At 42.8% G+C, this 23,416-nt stretch overlaps 1 protein-coding gene across 1 annotated transcript in view; it reads left to right on the top strand.

Moving 5' to 3' along the window:
- The first annotated feature begins 21,442 nt into the window (after nt 1-21,442).
- The window catches only part of MAP3K1 (mitogen-activated protein kinase kinase kinase 1), a 77,579-nt gene continuing 75,605 nt past the window's right edge, over nt 21,443-23,416 (top strand). Inside the window, exon 1 of the mRNA XM_058564059.1 lies at nt 21,443-21,924. Coding sequence (XP_058420042.1) covers nt 21,443-21,924 — 482 coding nt within the window. The remainder of the gene's footprint in view (nt 21,925-23,416) is intronic.

The following is a 23,416-nucleotide window of genomic DNA, read 5'->3' as shown; positions in this document are numbered from 1 at the left end:
TGGCAACCGCTAATTTGCTTTCTGTCTTGATGGATTTGCCTCTTCTGGACTTTTCACATATGTGGAATTACATAATATGAGGCCTTTTGTGTCCGGCTTCTTTCACTTAGCATAATGTTTTCAAGGTTAATCCATGCTGTAGCATGAACCAGTACTCCATTCTTTTTTATAGCTGAATAATATTTCATTGTATGGATTTACCATATTTAGTTTTGTCCATTCATCAGTTGACGAACATTTGGGCTATTATGAATAATGCTGCTGTGAACATTCAAGCACAAATTTTTGTGTGGACATATGTTTTCAATTCTCCTCAGTATGTATCTAGGAATGGAATTGCTGCATCATACAGTAACCCTAAGGTTAGCATTTTGAGGAACCACCAAACATTTTCAAAGTGGCTGCACGGTTGTACATTCCCACTGGCAATTTCTCCACAATCTCAGCAACACTTGCTGTTATTTGTCTTTTTTATTATAATCATCGTGGTGCATGTGAAGTGGTATTTCATTGTGCTTTTGATTTGCATTTCCCTGATAGTTAATGACGTCAGGCACCTTTTCACATACTTGTTGACCACTTGTATATCTTCTTTGAAGAAACGTCTATTCCAATTCTTAATCCATTTTTAAATTGGGTTATCTTTTTATTTTTGAGTTGTAAGAATTCTTTATGTATTCTTGATACAAGTTCCTTGTCAGAGTTGTTTTTTCAATTTCTTGATAGTGTCCTATGAAACAGAAATTTTTCATTTTGGTGAAGTCCAATTTGTCTCTTTTTTCTTTTGCTGCTGGTGCTTTTGGTGTCATATCTAAGAAATAAATACAAAACAGAAGGTCACAAGATTTACCCCTATGTTTTCTTCCAAGAGTTTTATAGTTTTAGCTCTTATTTTGGTCTTTAATCCATTTTGAGTTAATTTTGTACATGCTATGAGATTGGGATCCAACTTCATTCTTTTGCATGTGGATATCTATCTAGTTGTCCCAGAACCATTTGTTGAATATACTATTCTTTCCCCCATTGAATTGTCTTAGCACTCCTGTCAAAAACCAACCGACCCTAAATGTGAGGGATTGTTTCTGGACTCTCAATTCATTCCACTGATCTATGTCTGTCCTTCTGCCAATACCACAATGTCTTGTTTACTGTTGCTTTGTAGTAAGTTTTGAAATCAGGAAGTGTGAGTCTTCCAACTTTGCTCTTGAAGATTGTTTTGGTGCATATATTTTTTGATTTATAGCATATTTCATTTTTATTCACATATTCATTTTATAGTTGATTTTGAAATAAGATCCTAGAGATAATTCCATATAAAAGCTGCCTTTTCCTCTCTGTGGAGGAGTCCTGTCCTTCTCTTCTTTGGGTTGACATTTGTCAAGGCTCCTCTTGCTGGAACTGACTGAGGCAGCTCCTGAACAAAGCCTGTCTGTGGAGGTGGCAGGCCTTCCTTCTTCCTCAAAGTTGCTTCTTAGACCAGGTCTCGTGTGTTTGCATTGTTCTTTTAAACTCTTGGGACCGTTAGGACAGTTGCTCTATCTGTGATTATTTCAGTTGAGCTGCTCAAACTGAAACTCAGTGAAAGCCTTAATAGGCTTTTTTGGGTGTATTTTTAAAATGTATGTATATAAAACATGCACACAGAGACAAGCATGTCATAATGGTACAGATGTGTTCATATATTTTTAATTTATGCAAATAATATCATGATAGATATAGATATATAGAGATAGAGATAGATATGTCTTACTTTTTTCCACATGAAGTTCCACACACAACTCCTTTCATGATTGACAAAACGTAAACTTGATTCCACTCCCCCACCAGGCAGAGTATAAATTTTAATTTACAAACAAACAAAAAACCCTCCCTCATAGGGCATTAGGCTATCTCTGTTGACTATTTCTGTGTCTTGAGGAGCACGGGTTCCCTGGTGCCACCACGCTGGCTGTGCCACAACCCCTGAGACCAGTGGCCAGCCATTGCCTGACACCATCTATGACTGTCCGCTAAAATTCTGAAAGCAAGTAATGCTGGGTGAGTGGGCTTACCTGGAATGAGAGACTGGTTTATTTTCTTAATTAAATTTTAAATTATCCAATGTATATATCAAAATTATCTGTTTTGAAAAATAGCAAAAAAGACTTCCAAAAAGCCGACAAGATACTGAAAACAGCAGATAACATTCTGCTAATATAAAAATTGTGGTGTAGGGAGAGGACCCCTGTGTCTGTTTTGAACAGACTTTGTAACAATCTCCATGTATCCTTAGCAATGTAAGTGACCAAGGCTATTTAGGTAAAAGTGACAGAAAACTGACATAAGTCCAAATAAGATGCTATCTATGCACATAATAAATATTTTGTTTTATACCACTTTTGAATACCCTCTTAGTATTTTGAAAATTAATTGAGGCACTCAGTTTTTATTAGTAGAACATTGCTTTTTCTACACTCTCATTAGATGTATATTGACCGAATATTTAAATAATATCTATTGGAAAGGTACTGAATCATTAGCCTGCCAGGGGGTGGGGGTGGGGGGATTCCATAAATCTCAGTCCAGGACAATTTTCAGCAAAACAAATTTTTTATCTCCCACCAGAGGAACTGACAAAGTGTTGGAAGAAAGGTTTGATGGGGAACTGGTGAGAACATGAGCAGAGATTTTCAGAAGGTGGCCACTATGGCATGTCACGGGATAGCTACTTGTTGCTAGCACAAGTAGCAGGTTTATGGAAAGGACCAACAAGAGCACATGGATGGGGTTCTCTGACGGCAGGTTCATTGTGAGGCCTGAATTACAAAGCACCTCATGGGTTTCACCTCTGGGCAAAGGAGGACATTTGCAGGTGCAGGCCGCCTGGGAATTCTGAGCACGCAAATGCACAGATGGAGGTGCTTCCTTACTTGATCTTTCAGAAGAACACAAGGTAGCAGACATTAATATTTGACAGGGAATGTTATATTACAGGGATAATCTTGGTGAATATACATTCCCGGGAACAAAACTGCTGTGCCTCTAGGGGTTGGGAGTAAATCCTGAGCTTCTAAACGATGAATTAACAACCACCCCTGAGGAGTAGAACTGGGTTAAGACATTTAGAAGCCCAAAACATAGCAACCACAACAACTTACACTAACTTCAGGGAAAATGACAATTGTTTTTCATGGATTAACTGTGAATAGTGGTCATAATAACGTAAGCACTGAGTTCTTAGATAACCCAAATTACAATTTGACCCTGCTGGGAGGATGGGGCACGTAGGATGAGGATGGAGGGACGAAAGGGGACTATATCCTCGTCAGTTCTGGTGGAAAGACAACAGAGAATGCCTAACAGGAGATAACGGAGAGGTAGCAACACAGCATGCTGAGAGACACATGAAGATAAACGTAAAAACAAGCCGCCAAAAGAGGTGATGGTGGTTGCCTCTGAGGAAAAAAAAAAAAGGAGAAGGAGAAGGGGAGAGAAGTTGGGGAACCACTGAAGTCTAAACTCTAATAGAGAGGATGGAAATGGGGGAAAAATGCGAGAGAATTGAAAGTTTCTTAGGAAAACTGGAAAAAGCGTAGTGCCTGAATGTGGAGGAGAGATACTGAGATGGTTGAAATCTCAAGGCAATTTATTGTGAGAATAGTGTGTACTTGGAGAAAAATCAGCTAACGTTATATTGCACACATCGTCCTTCTTGTATGATTAACACATTACCGTATAGTGTGTTGTTTTCTAATCGTGTAACTGTAGAATTTAGCACTTTCTTTGTACAGGACTGTCATTTTCATAAACTACTTCATGTTCATATCATCATTTTAACTACACCATAAACTTCTTCGCTTTAAACCACTTTCAAATGCCCTCCTGGATCCGCGTAGCTAGGGATATAATAGATTCTCTGTAAACAATCCGTGATTAATTGATGATGTTAGGTGGAAAAAGCAGGCTTTAAATGTTGATAGCAGATAAGTGAAAAGAAATGCAAATCCATAAGCACTGCAGTTACTTTATAAGTCCTTTATACATGTTATTTTATATAGAAATCTAATAACTAACATTTATATAGTCTTTGTGTGTTCCAGACACTATTTTAAGTGCTTTACATATTTTAACTCATTTACTCCTCTCACTGACCCCACAAGGGAGGTACTACTATTATCCCCATTTTACAGATGAGAAAACCAATGCACATAGAGATTAAGTAATTTGCTCAAGGTTAGACGGCTATAAGTTGCAGAGTCAGGGTCAAACCCAGGCAGTCTTGCTCCAAAGTTTGCATTCACGTATATATATCCTGTGTTCATGCCAACATGATGTGATACTATTATGTGGTATAAATAATTAGAAAAAGCACAGCATATCATAACGTACAGTGTCATTCAGAGAGAGAATGTAAAAGGGACCAGAGAAGAGAGCAGTTCCCATGAAGGAAAATGATTAGAAAAGAATTTCCTAAGGAGAGAGGGTATGAGCATGTCACAAGTCAGTTTGCTCTAAGTCGATTTACCAGATGATTAATTTGACAAGTGATAAATTTGCTGAAATTTGTCAGAAAATTTATCACAACTGTGTTACCACAAGAGCCATCCACATGGCCAGGGGCAGAAAGGGACAGAGGTATGTAAATTGTGAGACTGAGAGCCAAAATTGATAGTCATTTGACAAGTATAACAAACCTCTAGCTGCGGGACTATAGCAAAGCTTCAAGGAAACTAGGAAGTGGGAAAAGTCCCCAGTCAGGAAATGAATTGATGAGGCAGTGAATAGACCATTTGTGGAGCTGATTTTTGATGAACTGGCTTGTGGCAAGTTCACCGTTAATGAATAGATTTTGCTTCATGGTCCTGAGTTAACATCTAGAACCAGAATGTATAAACATAGGCTAGATTCTACAGTCCCCAACCCAATGATCTTGAATCCTTTTTCACTGCAACCTGTGGTATGGAAGACACTTTGCAGTGTGAGTACACACACACACACACACACACACACACACACACACACACAAAAGACTCACTTTGCCCTTCCTTCAGGCAATGAACTCTGATATTTTCTATCCTATTTCTTTTTCTTTTTTTTTTTTTAAGTACTAGTTGCAACCCAATAACATGATTTCCTAATCATTCAATTGGTTATGGCCTGCAGTTTAGAAAATCTTGTAGCAGAAAACATGTTGTAACTTTGAATATGTAGTACAAGGCTAATAGTCCTAAAGAACCAAACTAACATGTTTAATACCATTTTAGAGAAAATAATGGATATAATTCCAACTTAGTGTTCCAGGATACAATTCCCCACTGCAATGGAACAGGGAACAGTTTATCTAGTCTATATCCTGCTGTGGGACTGTAGGGAGATCTTGCAGCTCCAAATCACCGATATGGCCACCATGACCTGATGGGTCACCAAGGAGCTAGTTAAGGGGCTTGGAGGTATATGCCTTGATCACCAGATGCCTCACTAGTGAGCCCTTCCTTTTCTTCTACCAACCCTGCCTGTTTCATTTTCCACTGGTAGAACTCGCCATCCGCTGCTCATAGGAATTGCTCTTCCCTTGTTCCACTAATAAACCAAACACCGTCTTAAGCTTTTCACTTCCTCTGCTGTCCTGGAATCAAGTCACCAATCCTTTGAGCTTTCCTAAGAGGATATAGTGCTGGTATTAAGAAGGTGAGATGGCATGGAAGTTTTCTGCTATATCTGCCTCATGCTTTTCTTTTTCCCTTGGGCCCAGTAGGAAAAGACAGAATTGCACATAGATTCTTGTGGTGAGTTTTCAAGTACAGTAATGTTGATTCATCATCGTTTCAAAAAAAAAAAAATCAGACTTGGGCTGTTCTGACTGGGTGTCATGTCATCTAGCTAAATCTAGGATTTTATGATATTATTTCTAATTTAGTGACATATAAATATTAGAGGGAAAAATGACAAAAACGTATGCCATGTGCTGTTGTATAATGTCTCCTCATTCAGCCGTGCATTTAAACAAATTAGATGCTGATTATACTTCAAGTGTAAAATGCTGAGGGCCTAGTCTGCCCTTTTGAATTCAATTAAATTTTTAATTACTTGGAAAAGGGAAGCATTTCAGGAAGGAGAGGTGACATTTCACCCAAAGACTTTTCTAAAGTTATGAGTTGAAGAACAATGATGTTTTTATCTGCTGTCGTTCACTACCGACCAGCCAGTGATTTTTTTATGAGCCCATTTTGTTCAGTGTTAACCATCTGCATTTGTCCATCTCCAGTGGACCTGTATCAGCCTTACTGGATGCTAATAGAAAAGATTAGAGTCAAAGACGAAGACTCAGTAAAACCCTACCTGTTCAGCATTTGCAAATTTCTGAGATTATATCCTTTGCAGCTGGAGCTTTCCGTTTTGGAGTCAGCCCAAAACTTAATTTAGAGAGAAAGTTTGATTAGCATTGCTTCAGTTCTGAGGCCTTTAATAAAGCGAAGTGTTTTCTTGGCACCTTTGTTAGACTTTTTTTTTTTTTCCTTCCTTATCCATGTAAGTATTTTAGAAGAAGAAGAAAGAGCAGAATGTTGAAACAAACTTACTGAGAAGGTGAATGTGAAGTATTCAATTTGCAAAACTGAGAACATACAGAAAACCGAGAGTATTCTATCAGTATTGAAGTATTCTGATTGCCTACTGCACACATTGGATAATTCCAGTGAAATGCGTAAGAATCTGTTACGAAACTCCAGTCCCCCATTTTCTGGTGTGGACCTGAAACCTCAGTGAGTTAGAGGTGACAGGGCAGGCCTGGTCCCTGTTTGAGTTACTCAGCATCATTCAAACAAATTTTGTTACTTTTACCACCGACTGAACTTCTAATCCCGGTGAAATGCTGGGAAATTTTGTGCTCCTGTTCGACACAGGACTGGTTGAGGACTGTGAGTGATTACACTATCGCTCCTACCTTCAAGTCCCTGGTACCTGATAGGCACTTGGTAAATATTTGTTGACTGATTAAGGGATGCCTGATTGTTATACAAAAAATACATTTATTCTTCCTGGAAGCAGTGACATATAGTGGGAAGAATACCAAATTTAGAATTAGCAGCCTATCCTGCCAATTTGCCAGCTAAGTGTTTTGGGGCAGGATGAAAAACGTCTCCCTCAATCTCCATTTCCAAGTCTGTAAAATGAGAAGAACTGTGTCTGTCTCAAAAAAATGGTGGGAGAATTAAATGGGGTGAGAGTGTACAAAAACACCAGACACACAGGGGGCCCTCAGCAAATGTTGGTTGAATCGAATCCTAAATTACTCCTTCTCGTGAACGAGTGTGTGCCTAATTTTAGTCTTTCCACCAATAATTTTAATCTATATATTTATTTTGTTCTCTGGATTATCTAACATTCCTCCTCCCTTCAAAATAATCAATTCATTTTTGACAAAGTACGGATGCAAGTAAAAATAATAGGAACATTAAATATTACAATGTCAATAAAAAGGATGAAGACTTTCTCTGAGACAGGTGTAAGCTCACAGAGCAGCCCCAGGCTCCTGGGCGGATGTTGGTAAGGGAAGCAGTGAAGCCAGTAGTAACCTCCCTGGGTAAAGACAACGGCAGCTTTTCACAGAGAACCCAACTGATAGTAATTCTGTGCCATCCTCTCATCAAGGATGGCCTCTTGACAGTTACCTAGGCTGACATTATTATTATTGTTGATTAAATTAATATGAAAAGTTATAACAGATGCTGAGATACCCTTCAAATAAAATGAAAATAGCATCCAAGGAAAAAGAAAGAGATACAAGTGAAGGGGCCAAAAATCAGGTGAGTTAGAAGGCACCGCTCTGAACATATGCTCGGCCTCTTAGGAGACTGACAGCTCCAGTATGTGACAGGCCAGACTGTGTGGGAGCTGCCCTTTTTCTCTCCTGCCAGACCAGATGATGATCAGTAACTGTGACATGAATAGGCAGAGCTGGGCCTGGGCCTGAATCTGCAGTGAGGAACACTGGTCCCAGACAACAAGCCTGCAAAGCAGTCGGAGGATAGAGAAATGCAAATGTCCTGGGTCTCCTCGGGCCTCACTGCAGAATCTAAGTACCAACATATGGTCGGCTATGTCAGGAAGATAAAGAATTGCTTTTAGGAAAAGATGGCAATTTAAAAATCAGCTTAGAAATATTCTTCTATTTCAGAGGCTTTTGATTTTCAATGATATTCCTTTGTAATTTTCATCCCTGACCATTTTAATATGTGAAAAATAAAAAAAAACCTAAATCTTAGAATTAGTTCAATTCACTTTGTCAATATCCTATTTCTAAAGAGGGAGATGAATCTTCAAACAAAATTTTGAGAGCCTCTGCGATATCAAAAGCGATTTAAAATAAGATGACAAGTTTTTTTCCATGGTCTTACTCTGCCTAGTTCAATGTTTCTTATCTTAAAATGAGTGGGCAGTCCAATGTTTTCATGTACACCAATGAGTTATAACAACAACAAAGAAGACAGTCTTGTGATTTTTCCCACCATTTGAAGCACTTCTCAGAGAAAAGCTGTTCTTAGTTTACCTTCCCTCTCAGACTGGGATAGGATACAACTTGCTTTGAAGTCTACGAAATTGAGGGGAGTCAATGCTTCTGTTTAAGCTTCCACATCTTGCCATATTCTCCTACAGCTTGGCCTAGCAGATTCTCTGCCCACTAAATCATCTGAAGCAACAGATGTATCCCACAATTGCCAATAAATACGTGTGAAGAGGAGGGCTCTCTGCAGAGATTTCCTGTGTTTTAGAGCTGTGGCTACAATGACATTTTTACTTTTTCATCTTAGAAATTATTTTTCTTTGTAATTTAATTAGAGATGGAAGTCAATGATAGGTGTCCTCTGAGGAAAGGCAGAGTGGTACTGAACTCAGTCTAAAAATCAAGATTGTTTCCCCAATCTCATGAGTCATATTTCCTTTTTTAGTTTGTTTTTTAACTTAGCAAAAACACTTTATTTAATAACTTAATGTCCGGAAAACCACGCTGTATCCACAGCATACACTGAATATATTGCAAGATCAATCTCTTCATTCTTATAATTTCAGACGGAAGCACAAAAGCTTCATAACCAACTCAACGTTTCAACACTAAAGTTTGGGGAAAATAAGTAAATAAAATCTGTTGTAAAGTTTTATGTTTCCAGAAGGGAACCTGGCATTCTAGCCTTTAAGGTCACCCTATTACCCAACCCAAAATGTAAACTTCATAACATACGTAAATTGTTGGAATTGATATAGAAACACTTTCATTTTCAAAAGTTAGCCAAGTTATATGAGTCTAACTAAAACTTAGTCAAAATCACTGAGAATAAGACACATTTTTGGAAAGATTTATTATTTTATATTTGTGTGTATTAAAATTTATTTAGATTTATTATTTACAAAAGGACACACATCTGTTTCAAGATGTACGAACAACATAGAAGTAAAAAGTGAAATTTCCTACATCCAACTCCAAGAGGTACTATTAACCATCTTAAATATATTTGAAATATACAAAAATTTATATCATATTAGCATCATATATAAGTATATATAAAAATATGCATGTATAGACAAAAATGGAATCATATAATGTTCTACTTGCTTTTTCCACTTTACATCTTAGACAGTTTTCTTTGTCAAAACAATACATAGGTAAATAGAGCAAGCTATTTTACTCTTCATCACTGAATATTCATTTAGGTAGCATAATTTTTTAAAATCTAACTGCTACTAATTGGCATATGGTTTGTTGTTACTCTTTCATGAATGTAAACACTGCTCTAAAGGACGTTCTTGGTTGTCTGTAGAATAGAAATGGTTCCCTGCAGAGTGGCAATGCTGCTTCAAAGCGTAGGTTTATTTGAATTTTGAAGGATATTTCCCATGGCCCTCTAGCTACGGCACCCTATTGGATGCCTCTTGTGCCCACCTCACATCTCGGCCCACCTTTTACTTCCACTGCTGCTGCAGCTCCGGCAGCCGGCAGCCGTCTCCAGCCTGAGAGGGCCGACTCCAGCCTCACCTAATTGTCTCTGCCCTCTGCCCTCTGCCCTCTGCCCTCTGTCCCAGGGCTTCTCAGGCTGTGTGAAGGGTGCCTATAGGACCCTGACCAGCTTTTCCACACGCGCAAACCTTGAAATGTGAAAAGTTAACACCTCCTGGTGCAACCCTTGTCCAGTAAGGACAGACGCTGGTGGGTAAATGCTCCCCTCCCCCTCCCATTCTTGGGTGGACAACAGTGAGGCACAATCTACACAGCTCCTCAGAAAGTCCTGGAGGGATCCAGCCCCCATTGTCCTCAGGGTGGTGACCAGCTGGGAAAGGTGCCCCTGGACTGGCTTTCCCCTCCCCTTTTTCACTCCCTCACTCCTGTTCTCCTGTCTCTGGGCTCCGCTTTCTGGGGGGACCTCAGCTAACACAGGTACAGATTAAATCCTACCAACCGTGGCTGTTTCTTCTTGTCCTCAGCCATACCAGGCATTATCCATCTTTTTAAATTTTGTAAACCTGATAGGAAATAAATAAACCTCACTGTTTTAATTTGCATGTCTGATTAATAGTAAGTTGAACAGAAAACACACTTTTCAAATTCAGCAAGTCAACAGCAATCAACAAGCAGTCATTTCTTCTAACATTAAAACTCAAAGGAAAAACACTTTGTTGCCTCCTTTTTTTTCCTCAGAGATGAAGATAATTCTTTCTGATGTCCACATAGTAATTGACACAACAAAGACAATAGCAAGAAAACCGTGTGACCAGAAGTCTTTTCCTACTACCTCATAGCCCCTGAAATGTTAAGACAGGACCAGCAAACGATGGCTACAGCATTTGAATTGGGGCCTTTGACCACATGGGTCAGACTTTCATAAAATGTTAGCACTGAAATAGATGTGAAATATCATCTAGTTCAGGATCCTTACTTTGAAAATGGAGACACTAAGCCCCAGGGAAGGGAAGGGACTGAATGACTCCCCCAATATGACAGGGACAGAGGTAGCAACAACCTGGTTTGCTGCTTTTCCTACTAAATCATCCTGCCCTTTCTTCAGAAACTGATCATTTGGCTTTTCCAGAACATCCTCAGTCCTGGTGTCGGATGAGACCCTGTTTACTATTGAAATATAATAAGGTAAAAAATGTTATTCATAATTTCACCAGAAAGACATCACAAAGGACTATTTTTGAAGAAAAACATCCAGAAAGGTTGTATCTTTGTAAGCAACTTTGTAATGGTGAGCTCCTGAGAGAGCGTTCCAATGGTTCCCAAATTGGAATTTATTACTAAAATACTGGGATGCCGGCATACATCACTATTCAAAGGCGACATAAAATATGAGGTCAACACAAGTATCTAAAATAAAAAACAAAAAAAACCCGAAACTGACAGTGGCTACCAAAAAAATCAAGATCAATAAATAAAGGGGACAGAGACTCTAAATTTATTAGGAGACTATAGCTACCAGCAACGTAAAGGGAGCCACCAGCAACATAAAGGGAGCCTGGAGATCTATACTTCATAAGACTAGATTCCAGAGTTAACTTTGTAAATCTCTTTGTTACAGATTTACCTAAAGTTTTCATATGTGTAGTTTTTATTTATTATGATAAAACTGTATTTAAAATAATGAAAGTTTCAAAAAGTCATTGAAAGTGGTTCATTAGGACAATTGAGTTTTAAATGCATACTTTCAATTCCTATTATGGTTAATTAACCTATCATAACTCTGCCGAGTTTGTTTTAGCCATATATAATTTCAGTGTAGGGAAGAGCTAATATTTGTGGAGCACCTACTAAGTGCTATGTGCTTTACATAATTGCAACTTTATTTGTTGCTAGCCCTCCTCCTGGTTTGAGTTCTCCTAAAAGCAGAGCTTGAGACAGGATTCTAATGCAAATAGTTGTTGGGGAGTGGAGAAGGCAGGGGAGTGGAGAAGTGAGACAGGGAAGGAGGGTAATAAAGGTTGTATTTCCAAGGTGGCTACCACTATGGGGCTTAAGCCTGCTAGAAAAAAAAAACCTAGAAATCATTGTAGAACACACTGCTGAATTATCCTACTCCAAGGGTAAGAAAGCTAGTATGTTGGTCAGTTTTTAACAAACAGCTCTGGGAGAGGGCGAGGAGTTCTGATTCCTAGCATTTGCTAATTCCCCTGGTGTAAATACTCCCATTATGGCCAATTTTAAGCGACCAATCTGACGTCACTGAACTGGGAGTTGGGAAGAGATGTGCACTCCAGCTTCTCATAAACTGGAGCAAACCATCTGCAGTACACCACTGCAACTCCCATCATGGGTCAAGGACTGCCCAGGATGGGGGTGTGAGGCCCTCTTCCAGCCGGCCACATAGTCAGCAAAGTGAGCTTCAGAGGCCAGAGAGATGCCATTGCTGGCATGGAAGTCTGGCTGGTGTGCACCAAAGTAGTGATAAGGGTGAGAGGAAAAGGGCGAGGCTCCAACAGCACATCTCCATATTGGCAATGACTAAAGTGGTGGACAGCTTGCCAAAGGTCATGTAGCTAATAATAGAAGAGCTGAGATTCACACACAGACCTGGCTGATACCGATGCCCTTTTGTCTCTATGTCATGCTGCTTCTTGTATAGAAAGCTGTAAGTATAAAAATGCATTAGTGAACAAAGAAAATTGTATTGTATTACTTAGGGTAGATTAAACTGCTCTACCAAATAGATGCAAGCAAGCAATGGCACAAGACAATAGAATTTTATTCCTTGACCAACAAAATAGAATTTTATTCCTGAGAAGGAATTCAGGTTGTCTAGAGGGGCTGTCCTCTACCTAGTCATTCAGGGACCCTTTTATTCTGTTGCTCTGCCATCCCATGGGGCATTGTGGTCATCTGTATTCAGCCAGTGCCATTTCTTTAAAGCCATGGCTCACGTTCTATTGGTGAGGACCAGTCAGATGGCCATACCTAGCTGCAAGGCAGGCTGGGAAACATAGTCCCTGGCTGGGCAGCTGCTTCTCAGCTACAACTGTGTGGTAATGGATGGGGAAAGGGAATTTGGTGGGCAGCTGTCTCTACCACACCTTTCCAGAGAATATTTAGGCTGGATATTATTTTCCATTTCTTTGTATAATGAATTTTAAGATCTATTAATATACAAAGATTTTTCAAATATAAGATTTGAAACAGCTTGGAACTTTGGGTTAAAAAAATAATACAGCATGTAATATCCTTTTCCCCACTCAAAGCAGTCAGTTAGTCAAGACCCTCACGGTAAAATTTTCACTTGAGATGCTTACAACATTAGGGAATAAAAACTCCATTCAGGTAAGAACTCTGAAAAATCCCATGAATATTTTTACATTCACTAAGAAAATAAAATCTAACCACTGAAAAACAACAAAAATATTTTTATATGTTATATTAGTAATAAGGATGTATATTGCAGCTTTGAGGTTAAAAGAATGGGCTGTGGAGCCCACCTCCACTACTCCCTGGCTGAATAACCTTGGTTAAGCTACTTAACCTCTCTGTACTTCAGTTTCTTCTTCCGTAAAATGAAGATGATGATAGTGCCTACTTCATAAGGTTATTGTGTAGATTAAATAATATACTTGAAGCACTTATCACTATACTGGCACATAGTACATGCGCAATAAGTGTTTATAGTTATTAATAATTTTTAACATGCTTTGCTCCCTAGAAACATTTCAGGATCCTCTTCCCCTAAACGTTCACATTTGTTTCATGTGGTACAGACAGTATACACCCCTAGAGACATTTTTTTTTCTTTTTATGGGCTTCTATCAAATGTTCAATGCCCTTTGATTTTATGAGCCCCGGCACCATCTTGACCCCAGGCCTCTTCTCAGGGTTCCACCTCCTGCCCCTCACCACCAACAGTCCCTTCTTCCTCAGCGAGGCCCCTGAAGTGCAGTTTTAAGGCCTGAGTTTACCGCCCTTCATCTTCCTTAAGTTTTCCTGAGGCTTCATTGCAAAACTTCCTGCTTCTTTTCTGCCATTCTCTTCTTCTGCTTTTCAGATTCCCGCTCCCCAGTTCTCTTTCTCCTTCTCCTCCCTCCCTCCCCTCCTTCCCCCTCTTCTCTTCTACCATCCCTCCCCACTGTCCCCAATAACAGACAATTAGAATACATATAGAAATAAATTCTCACGCTTTTCTAAAGGGAGTGCACACTTAAATTTGCAAATGAGGTAGTGTCATTTTAAGGAAAGAGAACTCCCTGTTAGGGAGGAAATGTTGTGACTGAAGGTCAAATCCTATAGGGTCTTAGACAGTTGGTGTTTTGTAACCACCTAAGTCAACTCCTGTTAACTGAGCATCTACTACATACAAGGCACCAAGCTAGGGACTCTGGGGAGGTGAGAATGATGAAAAGGAGATGGTCGTTCTCTCCAGGGTCGCATAAGCTGAGGGAAGATGTGGACAAGCTGTGGACGTGAGCAAAAGTGGCTCTAACACAGGCAAGCTCCAGAAGTTCTCTGAGGGAAAGAGCATTGTCTCATCTTCTCTGTTCCCAGCACCCAGAACAGTGCCTGCCCATTAGCACGGGCTTAGCAGTACCTCCCTCAGACCTGGGCAGAAGGAGACTCTGTCCTTGGCCCTGTGTTTTACAGTGCACCCTGTGTCACAAATTTGGAAAAACAAATTAATTAAAGAACGCACAGCTGCCCTGGTCACTTGGGTCTGGGGTGCAGTGCTGGCTCAGTATGACCATAACCCTAAACACCTGCCTGGAGACCAGCACCTTTCAGGCCCCAGGGAAACACTGCCTCACACGCCTTGTCCCAGGGCCTTGAAATGTCGAGAAGGTCTGTGGGTGAGCTGCTGCAGACACTGGAGAACAACATTGCTTTAGAGTCAGGGAAGATCTCAGTAGTGGAAGTGTTTAGTAAGAGAAGAGACAAATGAGCTACCTTGTCAAATCTGTCCCTCAGATAAGAGGAATGCAATGGATTCCTGAATGACAACGTGTCATATCCTTGTCATCTGAGTGTCTATGTTCTTGCTTCTCTGTGTCCCATTTCGTGGCTCCCCAGCTGCTCACCCATTAGGGCAGTATCATTTTGCAATATTAAGCAATATATGTCACTTAAATTTGTGTTTATGAGGGTATAGACAAATGTGTCAGGTGTGTGTCTATTCCTTATGTTGGCAATTATATGGGTATTGAATGCTAGGATTGCAAATAGTTTTATTATAATAAAATATTTGATATCATTTCATTAAATTTTCAAAAAGTTAAAAAATTCGGCCTTATTTAAATAATTTTTATTTAAAATTTTGATATTCATCAAATTTGTATTTTAAAACAGAATTCTGCCTTTTAATAATAATAAATAATTGGATTGTTTCAAGCGATCGAATGAACACAAATTATGTGAAAATCTCCATTATAACAGCATAATTAGTCATTTTGTTGAAATAAAAGCTAGAAAATCAATGTAAGTCTTTATTTTATTCTACATTTGATGTCAGCCCATCAATGGGACATCCAGATATGTGCAATTAAATACAACTGTCTTTGATATTTTATTGTGTCAGTCACGTAAAAACCATAACTTTACATATAGTATTCAATTTTGTCTTTATAAGTATATATTTATCACGGTAGGGGGCTAGAACATATTTTATTTACTGTTGGCTTACATTTTAACTTTCAAATAATTTAAAATGTTGTATGGGGCCTCCATCTGGACTCACCTGGGCCCTCCAAATGTTAGGAATGGGCCTGGCCCAGGGGTGGTGGTGGCCAGAGTTTAAGGAAGTGTGTTTAGGAGAAGAGGGCCCATGGGTGAAAGCCTGGAGGAAAGAGAGCATGACCTGTTCCTGACCTGGGGGTCAGCTCGCTGGAGCCCAGGTCTCAGGACAGGGTGAACTATGGTGAGAACTGGACAATCCATGATGGAAAGTAGAGGGAGGTGGTAGACTGGGATTTACCCAGGAGGGTAGAAGGCATGTTTACTTTGATCCCTATGGTACTCCTGGACCTTGCACAGTGTCCAGCCCATAGGAGTCAGTACACTTAATATTGATTGAATGGATGAAAGAAGGAATTTGGATTCTATACTCTATGTAATGTGGAACCATTAAAGAGTTTGAGGAGCAGGGAAAGAATCAGAATTGTAGTTTGGAAAGATAACTCTGACAATAGTGCCTAAAATTTATTTGAAATGTTAGTTATTAGAATTAAAAAGATGAATTTACTTAGTTATATGTTACTAATTTATATCTATTGTGCTTCCTTATTTCCTGAACACATAAATGTGGACATTTTATGACACACTAATCTGGCCTAACCAGGCATTTAACAAACCATAAAACTCAAAAGTCTAAGGTACAATGGCTCTAGAGCTGTGCTGTCTGATATACTAGCCACTAGCTGCAGGTAACTTTGGAGCACTTGAAATGTGGCTAGTCCAAAATGATGTTCAAGAGATTCTGAAGTGTAAAATACACCCCAGATTTGAAAGATCTAGTACAAAAATAAATAGTAAAAGATCTCAGTAGTAATATTTTATATACTGATTACATATTGGAATAGCAAATTTTGGATATATTATGTAAAATAAAACATACTATCGAAACTAATTTCACTTGTTCCTTTTTAGTTTTTTTTTAAAATATGGCTGCTAGAAAATTTTAAATTACATGTGTGACTCACGTTTGGGGCTTGCGTTGCATTTTATTGGATGGCACTGCTCCAGGGGAGGCCAATTTTGTGTACCTCTTGAGCAGCTTTGACCCCAAAACAATGTAAATCAATTGCAAAGTGAAGGTGGAAATACTGCAAAAGATGCAGAAGTTGACTAAGCCACTGGGCGTGGTACTGAACTTCTCAGATCTCATGTAAAGCCTTGTCAGTGTCGGATTCAGCACAGTTGGACCACTGGACCACAAAGGAAGAGAAAACCAACAAGGATATTGATTCAAAAAAAGTAACTGAATATTACAGGAGGACCTTGGGAAAATGTATGAAGTCTTTAAATATTTTTTGCAAAACTGATAGTCATGATTCTGCCAGAAAAGTCAAATGGAAAAAGAATATCTCATCATACATCAAAAAACAGCAACCAACATGGCTCATTCAAAGAATTCAAAGATAAATGCAGAGTTGTAAAGGTAAGCAGAATTTTGCTAACTGTGAGACAGATCAAATTTCATAAGTTGTAGTTTTATTTTGAAATATAAATCCCAATTCAACTGTTTTCTATTATTCACTACAGAATTCAGTTTTGGATTTTAAGAACATGCAAATACACGTAAAATATTTAGATGGCTGGTTAAAAAAAGGGAATCATAAATATATACATATGTGTATATATAGACACATACATACATATATTTTTACTTTAGCTTAAAACATAAATAACAAGGTTTTGTTTTATATGGTGTGAGGTTTTTTTTTTTTTTTTTTTGTGAGGAAGATCAGCCCTGAGCTAACATCCATGCCAATCCTCCACTTTTTGCTGAGGAAGACAGGCTCTGAGGTAACATCTATTGCCAATCCTCCTCCTTTTTTTCTCCTTTTTCTCCCCAAAGCCCCAGTAGATAGTTGTATGTCATAGTTGCACATCCTTCTAGTTGCTGTATGTGGGACGCCCCACAACATGGCCAGAAAAGTGGTGCGTCAGTGTGTGCCCGGGATCCGAACCCCGGCCGCCAGTAGCGGAGCGCACGCACTGAACCGCTAAGCCACGGGGCCGGTCCCAGTGTGAGGTTTTTTAACCCGTATTTGGCTGTAGGGCCTCGGTCTTTTGAGTGTGGGTCCACTATTTAGAGTCCCATGTATCTTTCTCACATATCTCGTTGTCTACAATTTTCACTTTTAATTCTTTTAAAACAAAGTGAAAACTGATGAATGCTTGCAAAGTTCTAATAGATTTGAATGCTTTTTCCCCAATCTTTTACAATCGTCATATCCACAACTAATTTGACAGAGACTTTTTTTAGTGTCTTACCTTCATTCATTCTTTCAAAGCATTTAACTTAGTTTTCATTGGAACAACTTTCTTTTTGCACTCACATACATTTTATTAATCCAATAATCAATTTAATAGTATTTAATTAAACATCATAGGGACAGTTATAATAGGTGTAATCAGGTTTGGGAATAGGTATGATGGTTTCTCTTGGGGCCCATAACTCAGCAGGTGGGAGCAGAAGTGTGCCGGTGCCATGAGCATTCATTGTGCTCTGGCATCCTCTGCATGTTGTATGCCACACCGGGAATGATAGGCATCTGTTACTGGGTGAGTCAGCTAAATGGAGGCTGGTTAAGAAACTTGCTACTATAGTGTCACCTACAGTGTCCTTGTAGGGGGCCAATTATCTCACAAATGATAAGATTTCCTGACTTAGAACTTCTGAAAACATCTGGGACGTGTGGTGTCTGGAAAGAGCATGGAGAAACCAAGTTCTAGCTCCAACTCTACTGCAAGTATTTCATAATAAGTATTTACAAGCCTGATAGAACACCAGTTTTGGCTCTATTCTCAAGGTTACATTCTTACTCTTTATGTCTACCTAAGACAGATCTCACATACAGAGGCATGAAAACACACACACACACACACACACACACACACACGAGTGATGGATCTGAAATTCTACCAGAGTCAGCCCAATAAGTACCCACTAATAAAAATATCTGTAGATGGGAATGTTTTATTTATTTAATTTTGTAAATACAAAAACAACAAATAATACTCCCAGAGAAGAAGAAAATTCCTTTCATGTGCATAGCAGGTGCTTAATAAATACATGATGAATGAGGTACAGGCTGTAGAATCTGTTCATTCTAATATCAGTGATATTTATGCACAATGAGGAAATGCACCAATATCAAACTGGATCCTCCAAATGAATGTGGTGTAGGAACTGAAGTGTGACTTTGGCACTTCCCAGAAGCACTATGTGGAAGCAGTGATCTGTAAAGCACAGGCATAAAGGTTACTAAAGTTGTCATGGCATAAAGGAAATCACTCACAGCAACGTTTCTATCTGAGAGGGGATGGAAATAAAGAACTTGGAAATAGTAACTGGAGTGTTCAGTGTACAAGCAACCTTTGAGGAGATACAAGTCTCCTGTATGTCATTAAAGAAATCAAATTAAGGCAATTCGACATATGCTTTGTGCAGTAATTTAAAGCAGGACCCAAGAGCACCAAAACCAGAGCTAGGGTCTTAACCATGCTTAAGACACAGAAACCACAACAGCAATCATCTCATGGGATGATTCTCCTCAAAGAAGTCTTTGTATTAACGTATGACACAGGAAGAACACCCCTCTCAGTCAAGGAAATCCTCTATTTTTCTCTCTTGAAAAAAAGTCAGTTTGTCAGTGTATAGATGTATAGTGACAACTGGAATATTTACGTAAAAGATTAAGGGAAAAATGACTCAAAGCACCAAAAACTAGGTGAAAGACCAGCACTTAGGTTTCTCCACGGCAGTGTGCCGTGGATGGAGGAGGGCAGAGAGCTATGGCTAGTTGATAATGTTGCATTTGGTACTCCTCTCACTTGGTCCCATTTTCATCACTGTGTACAAATACAGAGGCAAAAGTAAGTTTTGCAGGAATCCCTTTCTACTTTGCTACTCTGGCCAAACTTCAAAATTGGAACAAACTTTTGAATGTCTTTTGAAAGGGATCCACTTACTTCTCTCATTCACAGGCACCTGAGCATGTGTATGCACATGTAAAGGTTTTTCGATCTAAATAGGAAACAGGAAAGTTTATCCTTTTCAATTTAGGATTTGGTGGGTGGGGCCATCCGGGAAGACCTGGGAAATAACTACTGTTTGGTTTGGATGGTACACTTGGCTACCATTAAAAGCGCGTATAATTAGAGCCTAAATGTAGACTTAAAATTTTAACAGATTTATCTAAACTTTCAAAATTTGTACCTTTGGATGTAACTATCTTATGGTAGATGTTGCAGCAGTATTTAAAACATTGAGCTAACATGAAATCAGGACAGTTTAAAAAAATCCCTGGGATATCAACATCCTCCTCAGTTAACATTTACACCCAGGAAGGGGGCTTTCATTTTATCTACCTCCAAGAAGTCAAAGGAATTGTTTTGTAGACAGTGCAGACTTATGTCTAAATATATGAAGTCTGACAAGATACCTCTCTGCTTCCTGTTCTTGAGGAACCCTCCCCCTCTCCCTCCGCCCCGCACGACTTAAAGTTTCACAAAGTCAGTCCAGGGACTCTACACCCGGGTTGCGGGAGATTTCCCATCACAGACAATCTGGCTCGAGGAAAAGAAGGGAGGGGAGAAATAAACTTGACGCAGAAGCTCTACTCGCCTGAAGAAAGGTCGCAAAGCATTAACGCGTAAATGGTGCTTTTCCCTTCCAAAGCACCTTATCGCCGAGACGCCCCCGGGGACTGGAAGGGTTGGGAACGCCACGTTAGGCAACGCGGCCACTGCAGGGGTGGGGGCGGAGGCAGCCCCGACCCTGCCGGAAAGAGGGACGTGCCGCACGCCGCATCGAATTCGAGGAGGGCCAGAACCTGGCCGAGGATGACAGCGAGCACTTCCTGGCACAGCGTTGGTTCCTTCCCTAAACGTGCTCTATCTGGCCCTGTATACCGCTGCCTTTCCCAAAGACAGCGGAGCTAAAAATAAAGATCCACAGGGACCCCCGCCCTTCCCTGTCTCTCTAGCCGGGGGCGGGGTAGGGGGTAAGAGAAGCGTCCCAAATCGGTGACTTTAGATTGCGAACAAGACATTCCAGGAAACTTTCAAGTTTTATTTGTAGCACGAGCCGGAGGGAGGGGAGAAAAGACCAGGAAAGCTTTTTAAAAAAACTTTTTTGGTGCGCGGCAGCACGTCTGCTGAACGTTAGGTTTCTTTCGCTTTGCAGCCGACGACAGCCCCGGGCGCCACCTGCGTGTCCCGCGCGGAGTGGGGGGGGCGGGTTGGTCCGCGCCCGGGTTCCCCGACGCCCACTGCAAAGGGCAGTGCGAATGACAGACTGCAGGCTCTCTCGCCTGCGTCCCCTTCAACGCACCACACACCTAAGTTCGAACTGCAACTCCCGTCGGGCGAGCTCCGGCCGAGCCGGGCCGAGATTGCGGCGGAGAGGAAGCGGCGCGCTGCCGCCCCGAGGCCCCTCCTCTCGCCGGTGCAGCCCGGGACTACCTGGCGGCGCGGCGGGTGCAGCGCGCAAAGTCCAGGGCGCACCCCCGGCGGCCCTGTCCGAGCCCACCTCTCCGGGCCGCGCGCGGGGCCCAGCGCACAGCTCACTCCCCCCACCTGCCAGCCGCCGTCCCCCGCGGCCGAACTCGGTGCGCCACCCGCCCGTCCAGGCCGAGCGCCCGGCGGGCCGCGCTCACGCAGTTGGCGCAGGCGACCCTACGCTGGCGGCGCAGCGCCCGCCCGTCCGCCCGCCCCCTGCACTCTCCCCGCCCCCTCCCTCCCTCGCAGGGGCCGAGCGAATGTAGCCCGCGAGAGAAAATGGCGGCGGCGGCGGGGAATCGCGCCTCGTCGTCGGGATTCCCGGGCGCCGGGGCGGCGAGCCCCGAGGCGGGCGGCGGCGGAGGGGCCCTCAAGGCGGGCAGCGCGCCCGCGGCGGCCGCGGGGCTGCTCCGGGAGACGGGCAGCGGGGGCCGCGAGCGGGCGGACTGGCGGCGGCGGCAGCTGCGCAAAGTGCGGAGTGTGGAGCTGGACCAGCTGCCCGAGCCGCCGCTCTTCCTCGCCGCCTCGCCGCAGTCCTCCTCCACTTCCCCGTCGCCGGAGCCCGCGGACGCGGCGGCGGGCGGCAGCGGTTTCCAGTCTGTGGCGGTGCCGCCGCCCCACGGAGCCGCGAGCCGCGGCGGCACCCACCCTTCGGAGCCGGCGGCCGCCCTGGACAGCGGCGCCCCGAGCCCCGCGGGGGCCGAGCCCGGGGAGAAGCGGACGCCCGCCGCCGAGCCGCCTCCTGCAGCGGCCCCCGCCGGGTGAGCAGCGCGGCCGGGGGCGCGGCGGGGACTTGGGGGGCGGGCGAGCGAGGGCAATGAATGAACCCCGGGCACGGCGCACGGTGTGCCGGGGCTCCGCGCGGAGAAGCTGCGCGCCGCTCTCCGGGACCCGAGTCCCCGGGCACCCCCTTTGACTTCTCCGGGGTCGGGCGGCGCCCTGGACCTGGCCTGAGGGACAGGACGGGGGCCCGGGGCGGCGACGTGCCAGAGAGTTTGTTATTGTTTGCAGACATGCGACAGGCGTGCGAGGCGCGCTGCGGGGACCCGTTAAGATAAGATGTGGGGGCCTGGGCTGGCTTTGTGGGGCTCCCGGAATCGGGGCTCTCCGAGGAGCCCCGGTGCAGGACCCTGGCGCTGCCCTTGGGGCCGGGCTGGGGGTCGGGCAGCAGCCCGGCGGCGGCCTCTCCTGGCCGAGGGACGACGGGGATGAGGCCCGAGCCTGCAGGCGGGTGGTAGTCAAAAAAGGGGCGGGGTGGGTGGGGACCCCCAGCCAGAGGCCCGGTGGGGGGGCCGGAGGGCGGAGGAGAAAGCGGCGAGGTCCCCGCGGCCGTGACAGGCAGAGCCCCTCGGCAGGTACTGGGGGCCGGGCGCGGACGGAGGCGGTGCGCCCGCAGGGGGCTCCGGGTGGACGGCTCGGTAACGCCTGTCAAAGCGGTGCGGGCGGACGGCTGCAGACTCGCGGGGGCTTGCAGTCTTTTAGGAGCTGGTGTTTTCTAATTGCGTGCCCCACTGGGGCTCCGGGTGTTCTTGGGAATGAGGACTGCATCGCTGAGACTCGAGTGACTTCTGTTTGGAGTTTGAATTTGGCCTTTGAAGTTTGCATTTGGCGGAGTGGTGTAAGAGCCAGGACCGGATGTGTCAGCCATTCAGTTTCAAAGCGGCGGGGACTGCGCCCCGCAGCCTCTCCGGCGTGGTCGGGGACCGCGGCGCGGGTGCGGTGTTTCCCACTCGGTGCAGCTGCGCGGGCCGCCGCCGACTGCCGGATTCCGGGGGCCACAGCGCGGTGGGCTTCGCCTCAGGTAGTCCTGTGGGGTCTGTGCATTACGGTGTGTGTTAGGTAACTCAGACCAGCGGTTCTTGGCCTGACCCTTTTTTGGCAACTGGAAATGTTCATGTTAAAGGAAATTCTTCTAAGTGTGACAGCCGTAATCCTTGTTTAAAAAAAAAAATCTGACTGCTGTATGCAAAGCACAGTCTCCATGGGTATTTTGAGTTGCTGGAAGTGTTTTTGTGATCGTCACCCATTGCCCTGTAGAATTTTCTGAGTTTTATTCTGAGTATTTTAAAGATCGTGTCTTATGTTTGTTTCCCATGTGAGACGAAGTTGACAGTAGGGATCCTCGGTTTTGGTTAGTTATCTAAAGTGATTTGGCAATTTTTTTGAACTTGATTATTTATTTGTTAAAACTACAGTTCGTTTATTACTTGCAAGTTGCCCCCTCCACTACCCCCCCAACCGTAAAATATATGG

The sequence above is a fragment of the Diceros bicornis genome, chromosome 20 (genome assembly GCF_020826845.1).
Source record: "Diceros bicornis minor isolate mBicDic1 chromosome 20, mDicBic1.mat.cur, whole genome shotgun sequence".
Lineage (NCBI taxonomy): Eukaryota > Metazoa > Chordata > Mammalia > Perissodactyla > Rhinocerotidae > Diceros > Diceros bicornis.
This window is presented reverse-complemented; position numbering and strand designations above follow the sequence as displayed.